The sequence below is a fragment of the Mastomys coucha genome, unplaced genomic scaffold (genome assembly GCF_008632895.1).
Source record: "Mastomys coucha isolate ucsf_1 unplaced genomic scaffold, UCSF_Mcou_1 pScaffold22, whole genome shotgun sequence".
Lineage (NCBI taxonomy): Eukaryota > Metazoa > Chordata > Mammalia > Rodentia > Muridae > Mastomys > Mastomys coucha.
The window spans coordinates 46018913-46037199 of NW_022196905.1; the positions used below are offsets into that span (position 1 = coordinate 46018913).

Sequence of the window (18287 nt, forward strand, 5' to 3'; positions counted from 1 at the left end):
TCTCCCCTCCTCTCCCATCTCTTCCCTCTCTTCCCTCTCTCCCCTCTCTTCCCTCTCTTCCCTCCTCTCCCATCTCTTCTCCTTTCCCCTCCCCCTACCCTCCACCCACTTCTCTCTCCTGTGCTTCCTTTGTATCTGTGTGTTGGCCTGGAACCCCCATGCCCACAGCATAAAACCTGCTGAGGCTGGTCCTTCAAGCTAAATGTACTCACTAATGCTTGCTTTGCACTAATTGGATGCCCTATTTCAACAAGTTATTCTATCTGGAATATTCACAGAAAGGTGAATAACAAATTTCTACTATTTATACACATGGAGGATAGAATGTGCCCCCGATATTAGCTAGCCAAATACTTAAAAAATGAGCATACTCCCGAATCCGACTGAAACATTGTAGCTCAGGCCTTCGGCAGCAAAAAGAAGGAAAAAAATAATCATTATTGTAGAACAGCCATTGAAGTCCCACCTGACCAAACAAATACCAGACACAGGAAATTCCCAGCATTGATTCACCCATTCAACATCCATCTTTTTACATAAATCACACAAATGAAACAGTGAGAAAATTCACCAAGTCATTTTGAGAGGGGGGGAAAAAATCAAAGCTTTGGTACATGCACAAAAACAGCAATTTGACTGCACAAATAAATGACAAATTTGTCTGTCTGTGTTGAAATTCAATGCAGTAAAAGAAAGGCCTTCACAGAAGATGCGGTTTGAACATCATCAAAAGCGGCTGGTGCAAAGTGGACCATTCAAACCCCCAGGACGGCACTCGCCACTAATTAGTTCTGTGAGGTCTTTTGACATCCAGTTCAAGGAATCGCTGTGAAAAATTCCAATTTATGAAACACACTTGCAGGCAACCTAAGGCAGCTATTCAGATTTCCACTGAGGAAAACGTGATGTTGTCCACCTCCTCTCCTGTGGCAATTTTCATTTCTCATCCGTACAGGAACGCAGCCCACGGGAGCCAAGCGAAGAGAAGACCGCTTTGCGCTGAAAGGGTAAGACACTAAAAATACCCGGACAATGTTCCTTCCAGGGAACCAGGAGGCGGCAGAAAATGATAAATATAAGTTTCCAAACAGCGTAAAGAGGAAAGTGAAGAACTGACGGGGTCTCCTGAGAGGGGTATTTTACTGGGATAAGCAGGATAAGTATAGCTCATTAGAGAGAAACACTACAGCTCTTCACATATTGGACAAATGTGGGGAGAAAAATCTCCTCAAGAAATTTTTGTTTTCAAGCTACATAAAACTGCTGGGAGGGGGACGGCAGGGGAAGGTGGCTATGAAGTACATCTGGATGGGAGAAATGGTTGGCGCTTCATTTTAGTGCTGGTGATTAAACTGAACAAATCTTTGTGCAGTTTTACATTCCACTTTAGGACTGATGATTAAATTGCACAAATCTTTGTAAGATCTTATACTCGGTTTTAGGACCGGTGATTAAATTGAACAAATCTTTGTATACTCTCCCATTCATTTTAGGAGGGAAGGTTACATGGAACAAATCTTTATAAGGATGACTACTGATAAGAAATGAAACAACTCACAGGCATTCACAAAGGTTAATACACCCGGGCACACAGACACACACACACACACACACACACACACACACACACACACAACGACAGTTTGAGAACGTAGGCTACCTAAACTTTAGTGCCTCACTGATGAGAATTTGAAAATTCATTGTATATTTCTGACTTTGTCCCATCCGTGGATTTTGAAACTTCTGTGAGCTGCTTCTCAACAGTCTCCGATTCAAAGGGCTCAAATGGGCAGAATCTTCTTGGCAAGTTATATGAGAAAGTTCTTTTAAAAGGTGAACAAAAGCCTAAACAAGATGAAAGCCACTGTTCATGAGTTTCTGCTTACCTGGAAGACTCCACAAACCAGAAACCTCCAGAGTCCTTAGTTTCTTCTCCAGCTCTGCCACTCGATTCCCTAGGATTCTAGAAAAGGTAAGACAATAATAAGAGGAGATGAAGTCACTTGTCAGTGCTTGCACCTAGGTGGTAGGTAATAGGAAAGTTGATAGATTTAGGATCTAAGAATAGAGCAGATAGGTACACACGTGCACAGGATACACACTCCATTGGAAGTTCACTTGGAAATAGAAAATACCATCAAACACGCACACATTATTCAGTTGAGTTCTGTTCTGCAAGGCGATTTCCTGGAGGTTAAACAATTATTCCACCACTGCCCAAAACATTATAAGGAATTTCCATCTGAGAAGTGCTCATTGCTAAAGATGACAATTGATTTTGAATGCCCTTAGGAGCATCAGACCTTCTTTGAGAGCATGTTTGATTTTTGGAACCAGTAGGTAAGATAGATGGACACACTTGGAAATGTTTTTTCTGAGGCAATAAAGTAATAGGATCTGCTTTCGAAGTCCCGCACTTAGGCCTTACTGATGTGCATGCTCTGGATATCAAGAACAATGCCTGGCACAGTGTAGGTGGCTGATAAGTGTGTGGAATTAAGCACACTTCTTTTTTTGTAATCTGCAATCATCTATGGAAAAGGTAAAAAAAAATAATAATTTCATAAGAGTTTTCTTTTTTCCCCTACATAATGTTTTCATTAATTATTTGAGAATTTCTTACAGTGCACTCCATCACACATGCTTTCCGTTTCTCCCAGTGGGACTGTGTTATGGTTCGGTAGGTAAAGGCATTTGATGGCAAGCTCAGCGATCTGAGTTCGATTCTCAGGTCCCACATGGTGAAAGGAGAGAACTGACGCTGGCAAGTCAGTTGAAATCAAATCCTCTGACTTCCATACACCAGACATGATACATATACTCTCTGCCCCAACACATATAAGCCAATAAATCTTAAAAAATAATTTTTAAAAGAATCCTCAGTTATTTGAGAATCAGTAGGATAATAAGGTTCTTTTCCAAATGACCATCTGACTCGATGCAATATCTAAGTTCTGAAATGCTCACTGGAAAAGATCAGACGGTGTGCTTGGAAGACAGGCTTTGTATACATGCATAGGTAAACATCTGCTCCTTTGCTCCAGACATTAAACATAGCTGAGAAGTGATTGACAGCCATTTAAAACCTTCCTTTCCAGTGGTCTGGAAATGGAAACCAGCCTTTATTTTTATTTGGGAGATTTTCTTGGCACTGCTGTGCTGAAATGACATGAAAATCTCCTTAATAGCAAATTCTCCATTCCTTTCAGTGGGATAAATTAGAGCAGCAGAATTATTCTCCTACGTCTCTTTCTATTCCAGAGATAGCTGCGCACACCCACATACGTTCAGGGCCATGAATATGCATATATAACCGCACATATATACAGCTCAGTTCATCCTGATTTTACCTGAATCGACCTGCAGTATCTTAATCTTCCCTTGGAGTTCATAGGGAAACTCTGCCATTGCTCTACCTGGTTTGGTTCATCTAGTTACTAGAGCTCATCTTTCCCAAATTTCCTTAGGTCTCACAGTCTTCAGGATGCTCACCAACTACTTCAGATCTCGCTCCATCTGTTGGGTCTGTTTTGCTTTCACGCCCTTGACCCTTCCATAGACACCACTGTTAGTCAACCTTTCAGTATTTGGCCCAGACCTTCTGATCCCAGCTTCCTTCCTCAAAGCTGATGGGTCTGACGTGTGCATTCACACAGTGCTCAAGCTCATGCTTGCTTCTGAATGAGGTCAGATCACATGTCTTCAGCTGCCTCTTAGGAACAAAGGCTAAGTAAGGCTCCATTCTTCAGTGATGCTGAGGGATGCCCTGAGCTGGATTTACAGATAAAGCACAGAGGCTTTGCTCATGCTGTTTTTGGATAACCCAGCCATTTCTCCCAGAAATGGAATGAGTGGAGTGGCTGTGACCCCCCAACCTCCACATTCTACCCACAGGGATCCTGCTTGAGCTTATCGGTGTGGTAGCTCTGTTCATTGGTCTGATACCAGCACCTGATGCAGGGATGAAGGTAATAAAAGGATTCAGAAGTTTCAGATGTGGCAACCGCAATGATAGAACCATCAGTAATAGTGACTGGACTGCCATGAACAGAAATGACAACTGGTTTTCCCAGAGTCCTCAGTACGAAACACCAGATATGCTAAACATTTACCCAGTACAGAAGCTAGTTTGCTTGGCCTAAACTACATGCAGAACTCGGTGATGAGTCTGGGTCTGATCCCAAGCCTGCCTCAGCCTCTGAACCTCATGTTCTTAACACATACCCACTTGGTGGCCCTTTAAAATAACCCTCTTGACATTCTTTCTCATGTGTGCGAGTACTCCTTAAAAACTGTGCTCACTGAAATATGGATATAGCCATAGGTGATGTCAAAAATACCACCCAAGATGCTTTTCCCAGAATTGTTACATATACCCCCTTAGTGGAGCTTTAAGACAACCCTTCTTAGATTCTTACTTACTTATGAGCACACGAACAGGATCCTGAAGAACTGTGCTCATAGAAAATAGAGAAAGAGCCATAGGTGATGTGCAAAATACAACCCCAGTTGCTTCCCATGACTGGAAGGGATCTCCTGCCTCCCTCACACAGAGACTTGGGCAGGGGTTATGGGAGCCGGTGTAAGAGGCTGTGAGAGCCATGCCAGCTGGCAGCTATCAGGATAGAGAGAGAGAGAGATAAGAACAAATCTAGCCCAGCAAGTCTGAGCAACTTACACCCAGCTCCTGGGATCCACTTCTGTGCTACAGGTTGGAGGGGAAATTGAAAGGAGAAGCCCCCTTCCCTATTCCTAGAGACCAATAATTTGCTGGTGGACACACAAGCACCATGTGATAGGAAACCTCATCAAATGCTGATATGTATCCAGCATTTGATCCAAGTCAGGGGTTATGCCCCTGAATAACACATACACTGCCCTGCATTTTGTTTTGCTTTGTGTGTTTGTGTGTGTGTGTGTGTGTGTGTGTGTGTGTGTTTCTTTTCAACACCTGGCTAGGCAGTCCTTGATTTGTAGATGAGGAACTTGAAGCTCACAGAGGGCAATGACTCACTCAGGGCCACACTGCTGGTAATCAGGCAAAAACTAAGCCTAAAAACACCTAAGCTGAGAGCAAAATTGACAAGCGATGAAAAAGACAGAGCCAGAGAGGCTGTTGGGGCATCTGATGAAGAAGAAGCTTGTGGCCAGGCTGAGACACAGGCTGAGAACACTCTGACTTTTAATCACAGGTTCTGGGGAGCGACTGAGGTATTCTAGGCAACAGAGCGAAGCTTAGGAAGTGGTCGTCATATGAAGTTGAGGATGGACAAGAACTGGGAATAGAGGCAGACCACTTAGTGGACAATCATCCAGGAAAATGAAGATGTGCCCAACAGTCCTGTGGGGATGCAGGGAAGCCAAAGAAACAGGAACACAAGCAGGAAATGGAGGAGTTGAGGCTGCATGAGAGACATATGGACACATGGCAACTCAAGGAAGAGATGACCATCTACTTGCCAGGCTGAGGCAAGAAAGGGCTGGGAGAAGGAAAGGAACAGGGACAAGATAGAACCTGGAAGCCACTGGGAGAGAAGTGCTGATGGGAAGGGTCCACTTCTTCCAGGAAGTGATCACAGATGGAAGTGCATGGGAGGTATGACCTACCCTGGGTGGGGGTGTCAGAGGATGAAGGGAACCAAAGTTCCCACGTGAGAAGCTAAGACAGATAAGCACACAGAAAGGGAGATGGATCTACAGGGAAGACAGCCAGTCGCACACAGATGTACGCAGGGCAGCAGCTGGAAGAATGCTCAGGCTTTGGAGAGGAGGCCTTTTGGGTTGAGTAGGATGGGAGATTCGTTTGTCTGTTTGTTTGTTGTTGGCTTATATTTAAGGTAATTACAGGTTGTTTTTTTTTTAAAAGTAGAGATTTTAGTATATGTCCTCCTCTCTTGTGCCCCTTAGTCAAAGAAAATCCTCCAGATGTCGGGCCTCCTTATGGACGTTGCATCAAGGCGTCTAATGACATTACTGGGCATAAGGTTGCCGGGCAGTGGTGGCTCACGCCTTTAATCCCAGCACTTGGGAGGCAGAGGCAGGTGGATTTTGAGTTTGAGGCCAGCCTGGTCTACAGAGTGAGTTCCAGGACAGCCAGGGCTAAACAGAGAAACCCTGTCTCAAAAAACCAAAAAAAAGAAAAAAAGAAAGAAAGAAAGAAAAAAAAGAAATCAGCAAAGGGGGCCCAGGAGATGGCCAGCCTGGTGAGATTTCTGAGGGAGGGGATAAACAAAGGCCTGAAGGGGAAGCTGTGGACCTCTGCGATACCTGGCATGCCCCATCTGGAGGCCTTGGAGGCTCTGCTGTGAAACTCACTGTTGCGGGAGACTTAGAAGACTTCCCAGCTCATTCAGATAGGGAAGCACGAAAAGGATGGGATTGAATTAGCCAGCACCTCACTACTGGCAACGACATGCAGTACTTAGCAACCAGATCTTCTGCTTGTGGCATTAATTTGTTAGATAAGGGAGCCGTCTCACTTTAATGATCACCAGGTAATGGCTAATGTGTCAGCAAGAGGCACAGCAAATGAATGGCCATTGAACAACACTCAAACATAAATCCCATGGTACTCAACAGTCATCAAGACAGTTCCCCACAGGAGGCCCTGACTGAAGGAGGCTATTATCAAACAGTTGAAAGTTAGAAGGCAGAGCATGGGCTTCCAGAAAGGAAGGCCTGTAGCCCTGAGGCACTACCTCACCCTACTAAAGTTTCTTTTTCCTCCCTTAGTTATAAGGCTAAATTACAAGGGCCACCAGTGAGCTGACCAAATTCTCATTCTGTGGTCAGCCCTTTACTTATAGTACGGTTACTTTCTTCATACACCCCCAGGAAGTAGGAAGCAGAAGGCCTTCACAGTACCAACAATGGCACCCTTGAGAGTTGTTGGTGTACCATTGCTCCAGGGCCGGAAAGCAAGCAAGAACAATAGAACAAAGGGTGCCCCTCCCTTCTCTGTGATAGTAAAGAGCTGCATTTTTGTTTTTTTTTTTAAAAAAATCCATAAGTGTACGGATACTTGGGTGTGTTTCCATGCACTAGGTCTTTGTTTGCATGACCTGAAGGACCCATGAAGACAAGAAATGGTGACTTCTCCCAAGAAGGGGTTTTGGACAGCTGAGATGTGTGGAAACCCACAGTTCTTCAACCATGGCTCCAAGAACTGTTTTAAAATGGCTAAATATGCAAAGGTATGCTCAAATAAAAATAACAAGATGAATGGAAATGCCAGCTTCCATACAGGAAGTGGTTTGCATCTGGGGCCGGGCCTGTTGCCGTGGATATGGTAAGGTTCAAAGGAGCCCAGAGACACTGGCCAGGTGTTGCTCAGGAGGAAGAAGCATGCTCGCTGCCTGCTTCAGGGGGTCCTTGGGGACAGCCCCTCCCCAGCCAGACTCCCAAGCCTGCTTCCTGAGAATAGCTGCAGTTGGGCATGGCTATTTCATTTTGCAAGGCTGGTGCAAACTTCTCCTGTCAATAAATTACCCTGTCATCCGGGGAGATTGCCGGCCTCCCTTTGATGCTCTCGCTTTCTCCCACATACATCTTCATCTCTGGTACAGTCCTCTCCTCACTCCATCATTTCCCTTTTCTCTTTTGTTTTTATAACACTTTCAATCATCTTCCTGTGGCCTCTTTTGTGGGTGTCCCTGCCTTTGGCAGCCCCAATTCTCAAGTCCCTCCCCTCTAAGCCTAACATCTGTTCTTGCTCAAATCTTCAGTAGTGTCATTGTGGCTCTGAATGTGGGTCTTGGGAGCAAGGCTACCTATAATTTTCAGGGTTCTGTGCAAGATAAAAACGTGATACCCCCATCTACTCCCACACCCCAAACCTCTGTGAAAAGACGGTGGTAGCAGTATCTGGCCAAATGCCAAATCCTTCTAGGTGTAGACTGCATGCCACAAAGCTAGCCCTGCTATGAGTCAAATGCACTCCTCTGTTAGAAGCTACATTTTCAAGCTCATAGGTCAGTGCTAATCATGGTTAGGGAGTAGTTAGAATGAGATCATGTTGGGAAGGTGAGGCCCCCAGCATGGCATCTCTGGGGTCCAGAGTGAGCATGCTTGCTATGTTTGACAATGTGGAATCTGGGTCATCTTCAAATGTGGCACGAAGACCATCACCAGACACAGTGACATGCTTTTGAAAAATGAACTTTTTGCTTTTAAAAAAATCTTCATAAATTACCTGGTCTTGGTTCTAGGAACAGAAAATGGACTGGTGTATGTAGTACTTATTGCTTTAATTACTGTTCTCAGCTGTTATTCTCAGGCTATTTTCAACTCCACTCTGACCACTGTTTCAACCTATCTGCATTAGTTAGGGTTTTACAGCTGTGAACAGACACTGTGACCAAGGCAACTCTTATAAGGACAACATTTAATTGGGGCTGGCTTACAGATTCAGAAGTCTAGTCTATTACCATCAAGGCAGGAACATGGCAGAGTCCAGGCAGGCACAGTGCAGGAGGAGCTGAAAGTTCTACATCTTCATCTGAAGGCTGCTAGCAGGGTACTGACTCGCAGGCAGCTAGGACAAGGGTATTAAAGCCCACACCCACAGGCCACACCTCGCAACAGTGCCATTCCCTGGGCCAAGCATATACAAACCAACAAACTACCTTAAAGTGCTCAGTTTGATACAATGTAACCAGAACTTATTACAAATCAAACAGGATAGTTACTTTGCCTTCTTTTGCTTATCTGAAAGCATGCCTGGAGGCTCTCTCTCACACACACAGCAGCCTGTAGAAAGTTTTGGATTGTTTTCCTGGCCGTCAGAGACCCTCAGAGTCAAGTCTTGGGGCAGAAAGGCAAAGAAGATCTAAGAAAGAGGCAAGAGCGCTAGCACTGTCCTATGGGAGCCACCATGAAACTAGTGTTGCCTAGAGCAGAGCTCAGAGGACCGGGCTATCTTGGAAATCAAGATTCCTGCTTCATTGACTTTGGTGGATAAGCAGGATGCCAAGCAACATAGAAGCATGGTTCTGGTTTCATGCTTGTTGTTTTTTCCCCCTAGATATTAGGGATGTTACCTTCTTCCCAGAAGGCTTGTGGTTTATTTCTGGAAGCCCACTCTCTGACCACCTAGACTACCTACCTGTTGGTTTGCCTCTGATGCTGAATGACCATGTTTTTCTCATGGATTGTCTCCAGCAGGGCAGTAGCCAGAGACTTCAGGTCAGCGATGGACTGGGGAGTAGCTGGGAGGCTGCACCCATGGTCTTCAGAGAGCAGATCCTGAACTAGAGAAGACAAAGTTGACAGCTCAGTCATGGACTCTGAAACATGAGACTGCAAACCCATGTTGGTTATTCCTGGATAACGGGAGTGCCAAGCTTTGACATGACCCTTGTGTTTTACTGAGAGCTTTCCTCAACTTCCACAAGGAAAACAACAGAAAACCCAGTGTGAGAGTTAAGCAGAGAAGCCTTACAGATGTTTGACCTTCCCCTCCCTCTTCCCCCCCCTCCTGTTTTTATTCTCTTCTTTTTGTCAAACTGGGATAGAACCCAGGGCTTTGCACATGCTAAGCAAGTATGCTCTCACTGAGCCACGCTCACATCCAGCCACTTGCAAGCTGTTCAGAGACTAACAATATTTTCACTTGCCAGTGGGTGAAGATTTTTTATGCTAACTCACTGAGATTTTGAACTGAAAAAAAAAAAAAAAGACCCAGCAAGTATTATTTATTTCCATTTTGTAAACAATAAAGCAAGTCTCAGATGAGTTAAAAAAAAAAAAAACTCATTCAAGGTCATAGTACCCTGCAGATGACAAAGATTCCTTGATCTTTAGGCTCTCTGATTACTGCAAAAGTAATATAGCACTTTAAGGGGTAGTGAAAACTAGTGGAGAGAAAAACGGATGTGACAGCTACCCTGTACTCCTTTTGACTATGACAAAACACTGTGACTCTTTCGACTATCATTTCCAATGTGACTATATGTATGTATACAGATTTATTCAATAGTCTTCTAAAATGGGGGAAATTTTTCCTTTTTTACTTAGCAACATTTCAATCCCATTTATATCCCCTAAGTCATAAAGGTGAGCGCCCACCTCAATAGCTCATCTAGGTCTGTAACTACTAATTTAGCTAGGTATTTATGCCATTTCCAGTTGAAATACAGATTGTATGAGGATATTTCTTGCAGTTAAAAGTTCATATATGTCTAACTTATTTCTTGCTAGTTCTTGCTAAAGGATTTGTTTAGGTTTGTCATGATGGGTTGCTATGCTCGTACACTTTGATTACCTATCCAGTAGTTCATGATAATAAGGTTCTCTCACAGATTTTTCTAGAAGACGTGGGTCAGGGCTGTATGGTCTTTGAGTATGGCTGGCACTTGTGGCATAAGAGTCAGCACAGGGCTCCATACTCTAAGCTAGTAGCTAGGTATGGTATCTCAGGCTAACCATGTTCATGCATGTGGACATGTTCATGTGTGTACATGCATGTGTGGGTATAGAAGAAACAAGTTGACATCAGTCCTTTCCTTACTCTCTCTCCACTTTTTACTTTTGAGTCAAGGTCTCACTCTGTAGTCCTGGCTAGCCTAGAACTTGACAAGTAGACCAGATGGCCCCAAACTCCACTACAACAAAATTTCTACATGGGCTCTGGAGATCTGAACTCAGGGCCTTACACTTACACAGCAGACACTTTATTGCTCAACCACATAGATGGGATTTTCCACACTTATATTCTATTCAAGGATAATACTAGGATGTTCTCTTCTAGATCACTGGGAAAAAGAATCTGCTTGAAAAAGAACATTGATTGTTAGGGCCACTGAAGATGCTATGCTTTTTAAAGCCAGTTTTGATTAAGACTGGGCCATGATAGCTGCTGTCAGTACCCGAGGAGCAGGCCTGTGTATCCTAGGCTTAAGTCAAGAACTGACTGCAGAATATGAAGTACCAGATTCAAGCTTTCTTCTATTTATTCCCCTCTGGACTGCTCACGGAAGATCATTATTTTTCATTGGAATCGACAGGAAGGAGGCACAAAAGCTGCAATCAATAAAAGCTTCTCAGAAAACGGCATGTGTTCACATGATCCACAATGCCATGACCTATGCAGTAAGGGCTTCTCCATTCTGCCTGCAGAAGCCAGGAGAAACACACTCATGGAGGCTGAGCCTCTGGAGGCTCTCAGGTGGTAATGGGAAAGGAAAAACATCCTCAGGAGGACATAGATCTGATCACTGGTGAAGCTTTGCAGATGGTGACTTTTAAAGTGGGGTTTCCCACTGCAGCACCATGGCCTGGCAACCCTGCAGACATGTAAATTATCAGGCCCTGTCCTCATGTCCCATCAAACCAGGAGCCTAGGTAGGGGCTTGTCTGGGTTGGAAGAACTCAGGCAATCCTGATGTAAGTGGCAGTCAGGAGCCACAGTTTTCTGTCCCAGAGACTTGTGTGGGACACAGACTACAGCTCTGTGCTCAGAAGTTGGTCCCATCTGGAGAGTAACACCTACCTTGCTTCGCAGACAAGACCCCAGTCAGAGCACTACTGCTGGATTTGCCTTGGCTCTTGGAGTTTTTCCGTCTCTCGAGAGCATTCTGCAGCAGCAATGGGAAAACCAAAAAACCTTTGTCAGAAAAGGCAGGAACAAAAAAATTCCTTGTTAAGGATACACCCTGTGTACTCATAAGAACTCTGGCAGACTCCAAACGCAGCCTAAAACATAGGACTCTCAGTCCTTGGTGTTTTAAAAGACTCCACATAGAGGGTTGGTTTGACTTTAAGTTACTGCAAAGGAGAAAGGCAGTAATTGTAGTCGCTTACATTCAGACATATTTAATTCATGTTCTTTAAATCAAATCTGAGGCAAGAACCCAGTCTAACAGGTAGAAAGACTTGCTATGGAAATCATTTTAGAATAGACATACGACGAACACTACATTTGCTTTCATGTACCATAGGTAGTATCAGGAAATATATGATGGCTGGATTGGAAAGGGATCATGGTCAATAAGTGATGTCTGCCTTGGACACAGGATAGAGTGAACATGCTGCTACAGCCATTCTTAGAATGGACTCTTGCATTCACACCAATATGCAGTACTAAGCCAGGGTTTGGAACATGAACAAAATACATGATATATGAAAGGATAGATATGGCTGAAAATTTACATGCTAAAAAGCACATACTTCCTTGGCCCCCATTTATCTATCCATTGATGTAAATGGAAGTATGGCTCCCACCAAATGGAAAGCCATGGTGATCTCTGAGAACAAAAGCCAGTGTCAGCAACCAGGACAATGTGCCATCTCTCTCTAGCATTCAGTTGGCTGTGAAACTTCACCCTCAGGAAGAAACGTCAATCTGTTTTCAAAGCAGAGAGACCCAGGAGAGTCTTCCAATTATAACACTTACAACTAACATCTGCAGAAATAGATATTATCAAACCAATGGAGCTGGGATTAGACTAAATAACAGTGCAGCAAACTCTAGCATTCTGTCCTTTCAGGGTGCCTCCAATATTAGCGCTTGGGTTGCGGTGTCCGTCTTCGTTTCTTCTCCCACAGAAACCATTTTCTTGGGGATAATTATGAGATAAATAGCATCTGACAACTGCAACATTTCATAGAGGACGTGAAGAGGATCCTTGAGTTCACAGGGCTGAGGCTTCCACAAAGTGGAAGCACGCAGGTTTTGGAGGTCTCAGAGTGCCTTGTTCAGACTATAGACATAGATGCAGATGCCAGGGAAAAATGATGTTTGGAGTCCATGTGTGTGTCGCTGGTTTTCCCAGCTACTTGAATTTGGGGTCTAACTGGGCTCCATTTGGGAGGACAGGAGAGTGATGAAATGTCTTTGAGGCATTAAAGAGAATCATAATAGGCTGCCACTCAGATGCTGAGTGGCAAACCACAGACTTGGTTAGGTTACCTTGTACTTGGCAATGTTCGATTTCAGAAGGCTGACCTCCTCGTGGAGTTGTTTCAGTCTCTCCTGGAGATATCTAGAAAAAAAAATAAAACAAACACATACCCATAACCAGAATGGGCATGGGGGGGGGGGCAAAACGAAGCCCACTGAATGATAGGAGCAAAGCATGAAGTCCCACCGTCATTTGTATGTAACGACTTCTTTCTCATCCTGGAGGGGAGGGGGCAGGAAAATGTGACCTTTTATAAAATAGATGTGATCAAGGTCAGACATGCCCAAATCACAGACACCCCATTTTAAAACAGTCCTCTTAGAGATCTCCTGAGGGACGACAGCATCGTTTCCACATAATTCTCATTAAGATGATTCCACTGGGGAGCAAACCAGGAAGAGAAGACGCCAGCCATAACATGAGTCAGACACATCCACACGCTGAAATGTGCCTGGGGGCAAAGATACTGCTAAGGGAATTTCTCAATTTATTTTCTTATTCTTTCCCCTCTCCTTGACAGCAGTCACAAACAACTCTCCCTGGCTCTTCACCCCTATGGCTGAATCAGAGAAGGCATACAGAGAGTGAGGGAGGCTAGAGATGTGGGTATCTCTCCCTTTTTTTTTCTTATTTTTATAACCAGTACATGCCAGTGCCGATATTTTGGGGTCGTGACATGCTTTTTATTCCAAATGCAGCTATCCCAATTGTAGGCAGAGTTTCAGGGACAACACACACACACACACACACACACACACACACACACACACACACAAAGTCTCCCTGGGATGCCTGGCACTTGCCTGTTCTCCATGCACAGAGCATCCACATCAATAATACGGTTCTCATGACCACCCAGGATGTGGTTGAGCTCCTGGTTCAGTCTGTCCACTTTGTCCTGGTAGGAAGCCCGTTCTTCCTTAACATCCTGGAGTTCATCCACTGAGGCCTGTAGGTCATGCTCTAACGACTCTATCTGAAATCCAAGGAATGTCACAGACATTCTCAAATGTAGGTTTTTGGGCCAGGGATGTAACTTCCACATGATTGGCTGACTTGGAGGCTTATGGGTACTATTCAAGTGCTAGAGTATATTGCATACTACACCACATTGCATTGCAGGCTGGGTAAAGGCTGGAGCTAGGGGACCCTTTCCGGTCAGATATTTATCATGGATGGGGTAGATGAGCATGATCTCCAACCCTTTCACATTTCCCTCATTCAGCAAGCTGATCCTAGAGTCTTTGTCAAATGCATGGGGTTCCAAGTCACTCAAACCTGGGCATCCAGTGGCCAGTTAGCAAGAGAGGAGAAAGGAAGTCTCCTTTCATGTAGCTGCTCTCCAGGCAGGGGTCTGCACTCTCTGAAATCCTGCCTAAAAGCATCCCTCAGGATCTTAGTAGAAACTCATAAATTAAAGGCCGTTTGTGACATTTTCTCCCTGCTATCTATGTGGCTGGATGGTAGCAAGCCTCTTGGTGCGCTCAGAATAACAATGGTCAGTCCTGAGTGCCACCCAGCTAGGGGTCAGTACTCATCACAAACCTAGGAAGAACTGAGGAAGTCAAGCCCTCTCTTGTCATCCTCTGGCCTCCTCTTGGACATGGACACAGTAGCACATGTGCCCTACCTCCTGCTCTAAAGGGCTGCAGGAGCATGTGTCCCCTATTTCCTGTGGTGAGACCACATGCAGGCATCCCAACTCAAAAGAGAGCTGAGCAGTCACCTGTTCCTTAGCTCGCTCCAGCTGCTCGACCAAGTCTTCCCGCTCATGAGCTGCAAAGTGCCTCATGCCAATTTCTTCATCTCCGAGCCTTTGTTTAGCAATTGTCATCCTCAACAGCTGTGGTTTCCATTATCAGAAAAAGGCAAAGGAAGAGAGAAAGAATATGAATGAGTACATCCCCCTCCCCCAAATATCAAGGTCTTATTTCCAGAAAGAAATTTCTGGAAGAACTCTCGCAAGAACTACTGGAAGAAAGCACAGGACAAGCTACCTGCCAATATTATGAAGTTTTAAGAAAGGGCAACTTTTGTTATAACTTGTGCATGGTGACACGTATGTGCACACATTCAATGTAAGGCTGGGGTACCCAGGCTTGATCCTGGAAGCTGGATGTGCTACAGGGCACTGCCACAGTGAGGACTTAGCAAAGATTCAAAATGATCCCCTAGTACTGATAAGGATCTGCCCAAAATAGGCATATCCCATATTAAACCACTAGGAAATGCTATCAGGAACCTTAAAAATGCTATTCAATGTCCAGTAAGTATTCCTGTCTGTCTGTGAATGACCCCCAATGTGGATTAGCTTCTTGAGAAAAGGATAAGTAGATTGCATTGGCCAGCACAAGTCTTGTATGCACTGTGATAAAGTGTGTACTAAAAACTTATGCATGAGACAATAAGTGAACAAATACATGAAATACTCAAACATGTGTGGGGATGGCACCACCATGCACTCCATGCTCCAATCTCCCAGGTAAGGCCACCGCAGGAATTATAGGAAAGATCCCAGGATGAACCCATGGTCTTCAAATGTTCATGCTTGCCCATCATGATATGCTTATTCTAAAAAGGTTCATCCACTTCTCCTGATGGATGCATGTGGATCAGCTCATATGTACATGAAGCCCTGGGGACAGGTTGTCCCTACCATGTGGGTATGACACTCCAGCATAGCTCACTGTGAATACGTTGTTTCTTGCTCTTGCATGACCTTTATGAGAACAATCACCAGTAGAGAAAGAAGTTTAAACCTCAGCATTTCTGAAGGATTTGGGTCAGGTGAGAGATAGAAACTTCACTTAAACCAAGGCAGAATTACCTCATTGAAATTATGAGAGCAATGAATTGGAAAGAAGTGGTAACTGCAGAAAAGCAGAAAGGAGGCAATGACCCTTCACTGCTCTGTTGAATCCCACAATGCTTACTGAGTGTCCCAGGTCAAGACCTGCCAAAGGGTGGAGGATCCTCACATGCAGAACTGACTCTTGATGGAATCTGCTAAGTTCATCCTCAGGGTTCACAGCTTGTGTATTTATTATGTTTCTACTCAGTGCAACTTATTTTCACCCCAAATATCTTCAAGGTCTTCCAGTGTCGTGGCTGAACACTCAGAGTGGGGAAACAGGACTGGAGGTACAGCTCAGATGAGGTCAACAATGCCACCTTCAGCCTCTCTGCTTCAGCCTCACACAGTGGATGGTCTGTCTAGGGCCAGCTTAGTGTCGAGTGCTGACACTGTTATTATTCATTGATGGCTTTATAGAATCTATATATGTGTGGGACTCGATGTGATGTCTCCATGCATGTATGTACACTGTATGGTCATCACAGTAGGGTAATTAATACACACTTCACCTTCCACATTGATCATTTATCATGAAAATCTTTGAAATCTAATTGGTCTGAAATGCATGATGCATGGTACTAACCATAGTCACCTTCTATGCAGAAAGCATGGAGCTTAATCCTCCCCTCCGACTGAAACTCTCTGCAGGACGATAACTCCTATCTTCCCATGCCTGCCCCAGTCCCAGACAAGCACTGTTCTGTTGCCTATGTCTGTCCTGGTTTGGTTTTCGGTTTCTCTGATAAAATTCTCATCAAAAGCAATTTGGGGAGAGAAAGATTTGTTTTGGTTTACACTCCCAGGTCACAGCCCATCCTTGAAGGAACTCAGGACAGAAACTCAAGCAAGGACTGCAAAAAGGCTGCGGATTGGCTCACTCCTGACCCATGCTGAGCTAGCTATTTTATGCAGCCCTTTCCTGCCTGCCCCCACCTCAGTGGGCTGAGCCTTCTCACATCAGTCAAGACAATCTCTCACAGACATGGCCAGTGGCCAATCTGATTGAGGCAATTCTTCAGGTGAGGTTCCCTCTTTCCAGGTGATTAAAAGTTGTGTCAAGTTGACAATAAAAACTAGCCAGTGCAATGTATCTGGGAAAACCCTTTTAAAGATTCTGGATATAAATGTTATGATATAGTCATTGTCTTCCTGTGCTTTTTGTTTTGTTTTGCTAACATAACATCTTCTGGATTTCATCCATTATGAAGGCAGAGTGGTATCCCACTGGGTACCTGTGCCATATCTTCCTTATTCAGCCCATTGAGGGACACTTAGGTTGTCACTCTAGCTGTACTGTGGCTAGCCTGAATAGCATATCAATGAACATGGTCATGCAGGCATCTTTTTGATGCACTGATTTCACTCCCTTGGCTATATACCCAGTAGTGCAACTGCAATAGTTTGGTACACATCTATTTCGTTTCATTTATTTATAATTTGAAGCATTGCAGCATGTCCTCCTGTGGCTGTAGTAAGCTATACTCCCAGTGGCAGTGTGGAAAAGGTCTCCTGATAATGACCTCACACATGCTGTTGGTATGATGTCTATTGTCCCTGAGAGTTCAAGAAGGAAGTGGTGTGCATTGCAGCAAAAATCTGTGAATTAATCCAGCTTCCTCTGACTCTTAAGTTAAAGAATGAGTGAACTTGTTAATTCAGTGCTGATGAATTTACTACCTCTGTTAAATAAGTTAATATAAAATAGAAGCATACAGAAAATAGTCAGGATGAGCCTTGGCACCGCAGCTATGACAGAGGCTGGCAGGTACCTCCCCACCACCCGTGAGACCAATGGCCAGTATGCTCACACTTAGCATTGCAGTGACCTCATGGAACACATGGACAGCGAAAGAGGTTGATTCAAGCAAGAGCTTGAATGTGAAACATCTTTCCTGTCACCTGGTCTTTGACTTGGGATGACAGGACTCTGAAAAGCACATCCCAAAGCCACAGTAGAGCCAAGAAGCAGCATTTGTCAAACCCCAGAGGCTGGATCACAAGCACACAAGCTTTTGGCAGGAGACCACAGGAGATTCAGGCTGTGTCTTGAAAACCAGAGCCTTTCCCTGACATGTAACGTGTTAGATAGACAGCAGACTTGATATAAAGAAACCTCACTTTCCAGTCACAACCAGCTTCACTGCACTCTTCATTTTAGAGTCACACAATTATGTTTGTTAGTGCCAATTAATTATTATACATGCCTAGTGAGGCCCGACTCCATAGGAAAAAAAAAAAGCCATCTTCACACTGGATGCTGGTTAAATGTCAATCAACACGTTAGCTATCATTTGGTGTTTAATGTGCAGATAATATTGCTCCCACATTGTAGGGCTGTACTGGTTGAAATACTTTTAAATTGAGGCTCAAGTTGGATTGTTGAGTCTGAAATTTAAATGCAGCCAGCAGAAGGGGCTCGATAGGGTTGTTGCTGTGGCAACATAGAACCCAGGAACATCAAGTCTGCCTTCTACAAGGACAGCTTATAGGCGCTCGGGTCACCTGCTTAGGGCTTCCCACTCTCACTCCCCAAG

General features: G+C 44.4%; 1 protein-coding gene across 3 annotated transcripts in view; it reads right to left on the reverse strand.

Moving 5' to 3' along the window:
• Positions 1-18287, reverse strand: part of Ccdc149 (coiled-coil domain containing 149) — a 98100-nt gene that overhangs the window by 13883 nt on the left and 65930 nt on the right. For 2 of the 3 annotated variants that reach the window (XM_031342271.1, XM_031342273.1), the window contains 7 exons: positions 14626-14742; positions 13703-13875; positions 12908-12980; positions 11489-11573; positions 9104-9248; positions 1887-1963; positions 372-404 (listed from right to left, as the gene is read on the reverse strand). In XM_031342271.1, coding sequence (XP_031198131.1) covers positions 372-404; positions 1887-1963; positions 9104-9248; positions 11489-11573; positions 12908-12980; positions 13703-13875; positions 14626-14742 — 703 coding nt within the window. The remainder of the gene's footprint in view (positions 1-371; positions 405-1886; positions 1964-9103; positions 9249-11488; positions 11574-12907; positions 12981-13702; positions 13876-14625; positions 14743-18287) is intronic. The other variant, XM_031342272.1, reaches the window with a different exon arrangement.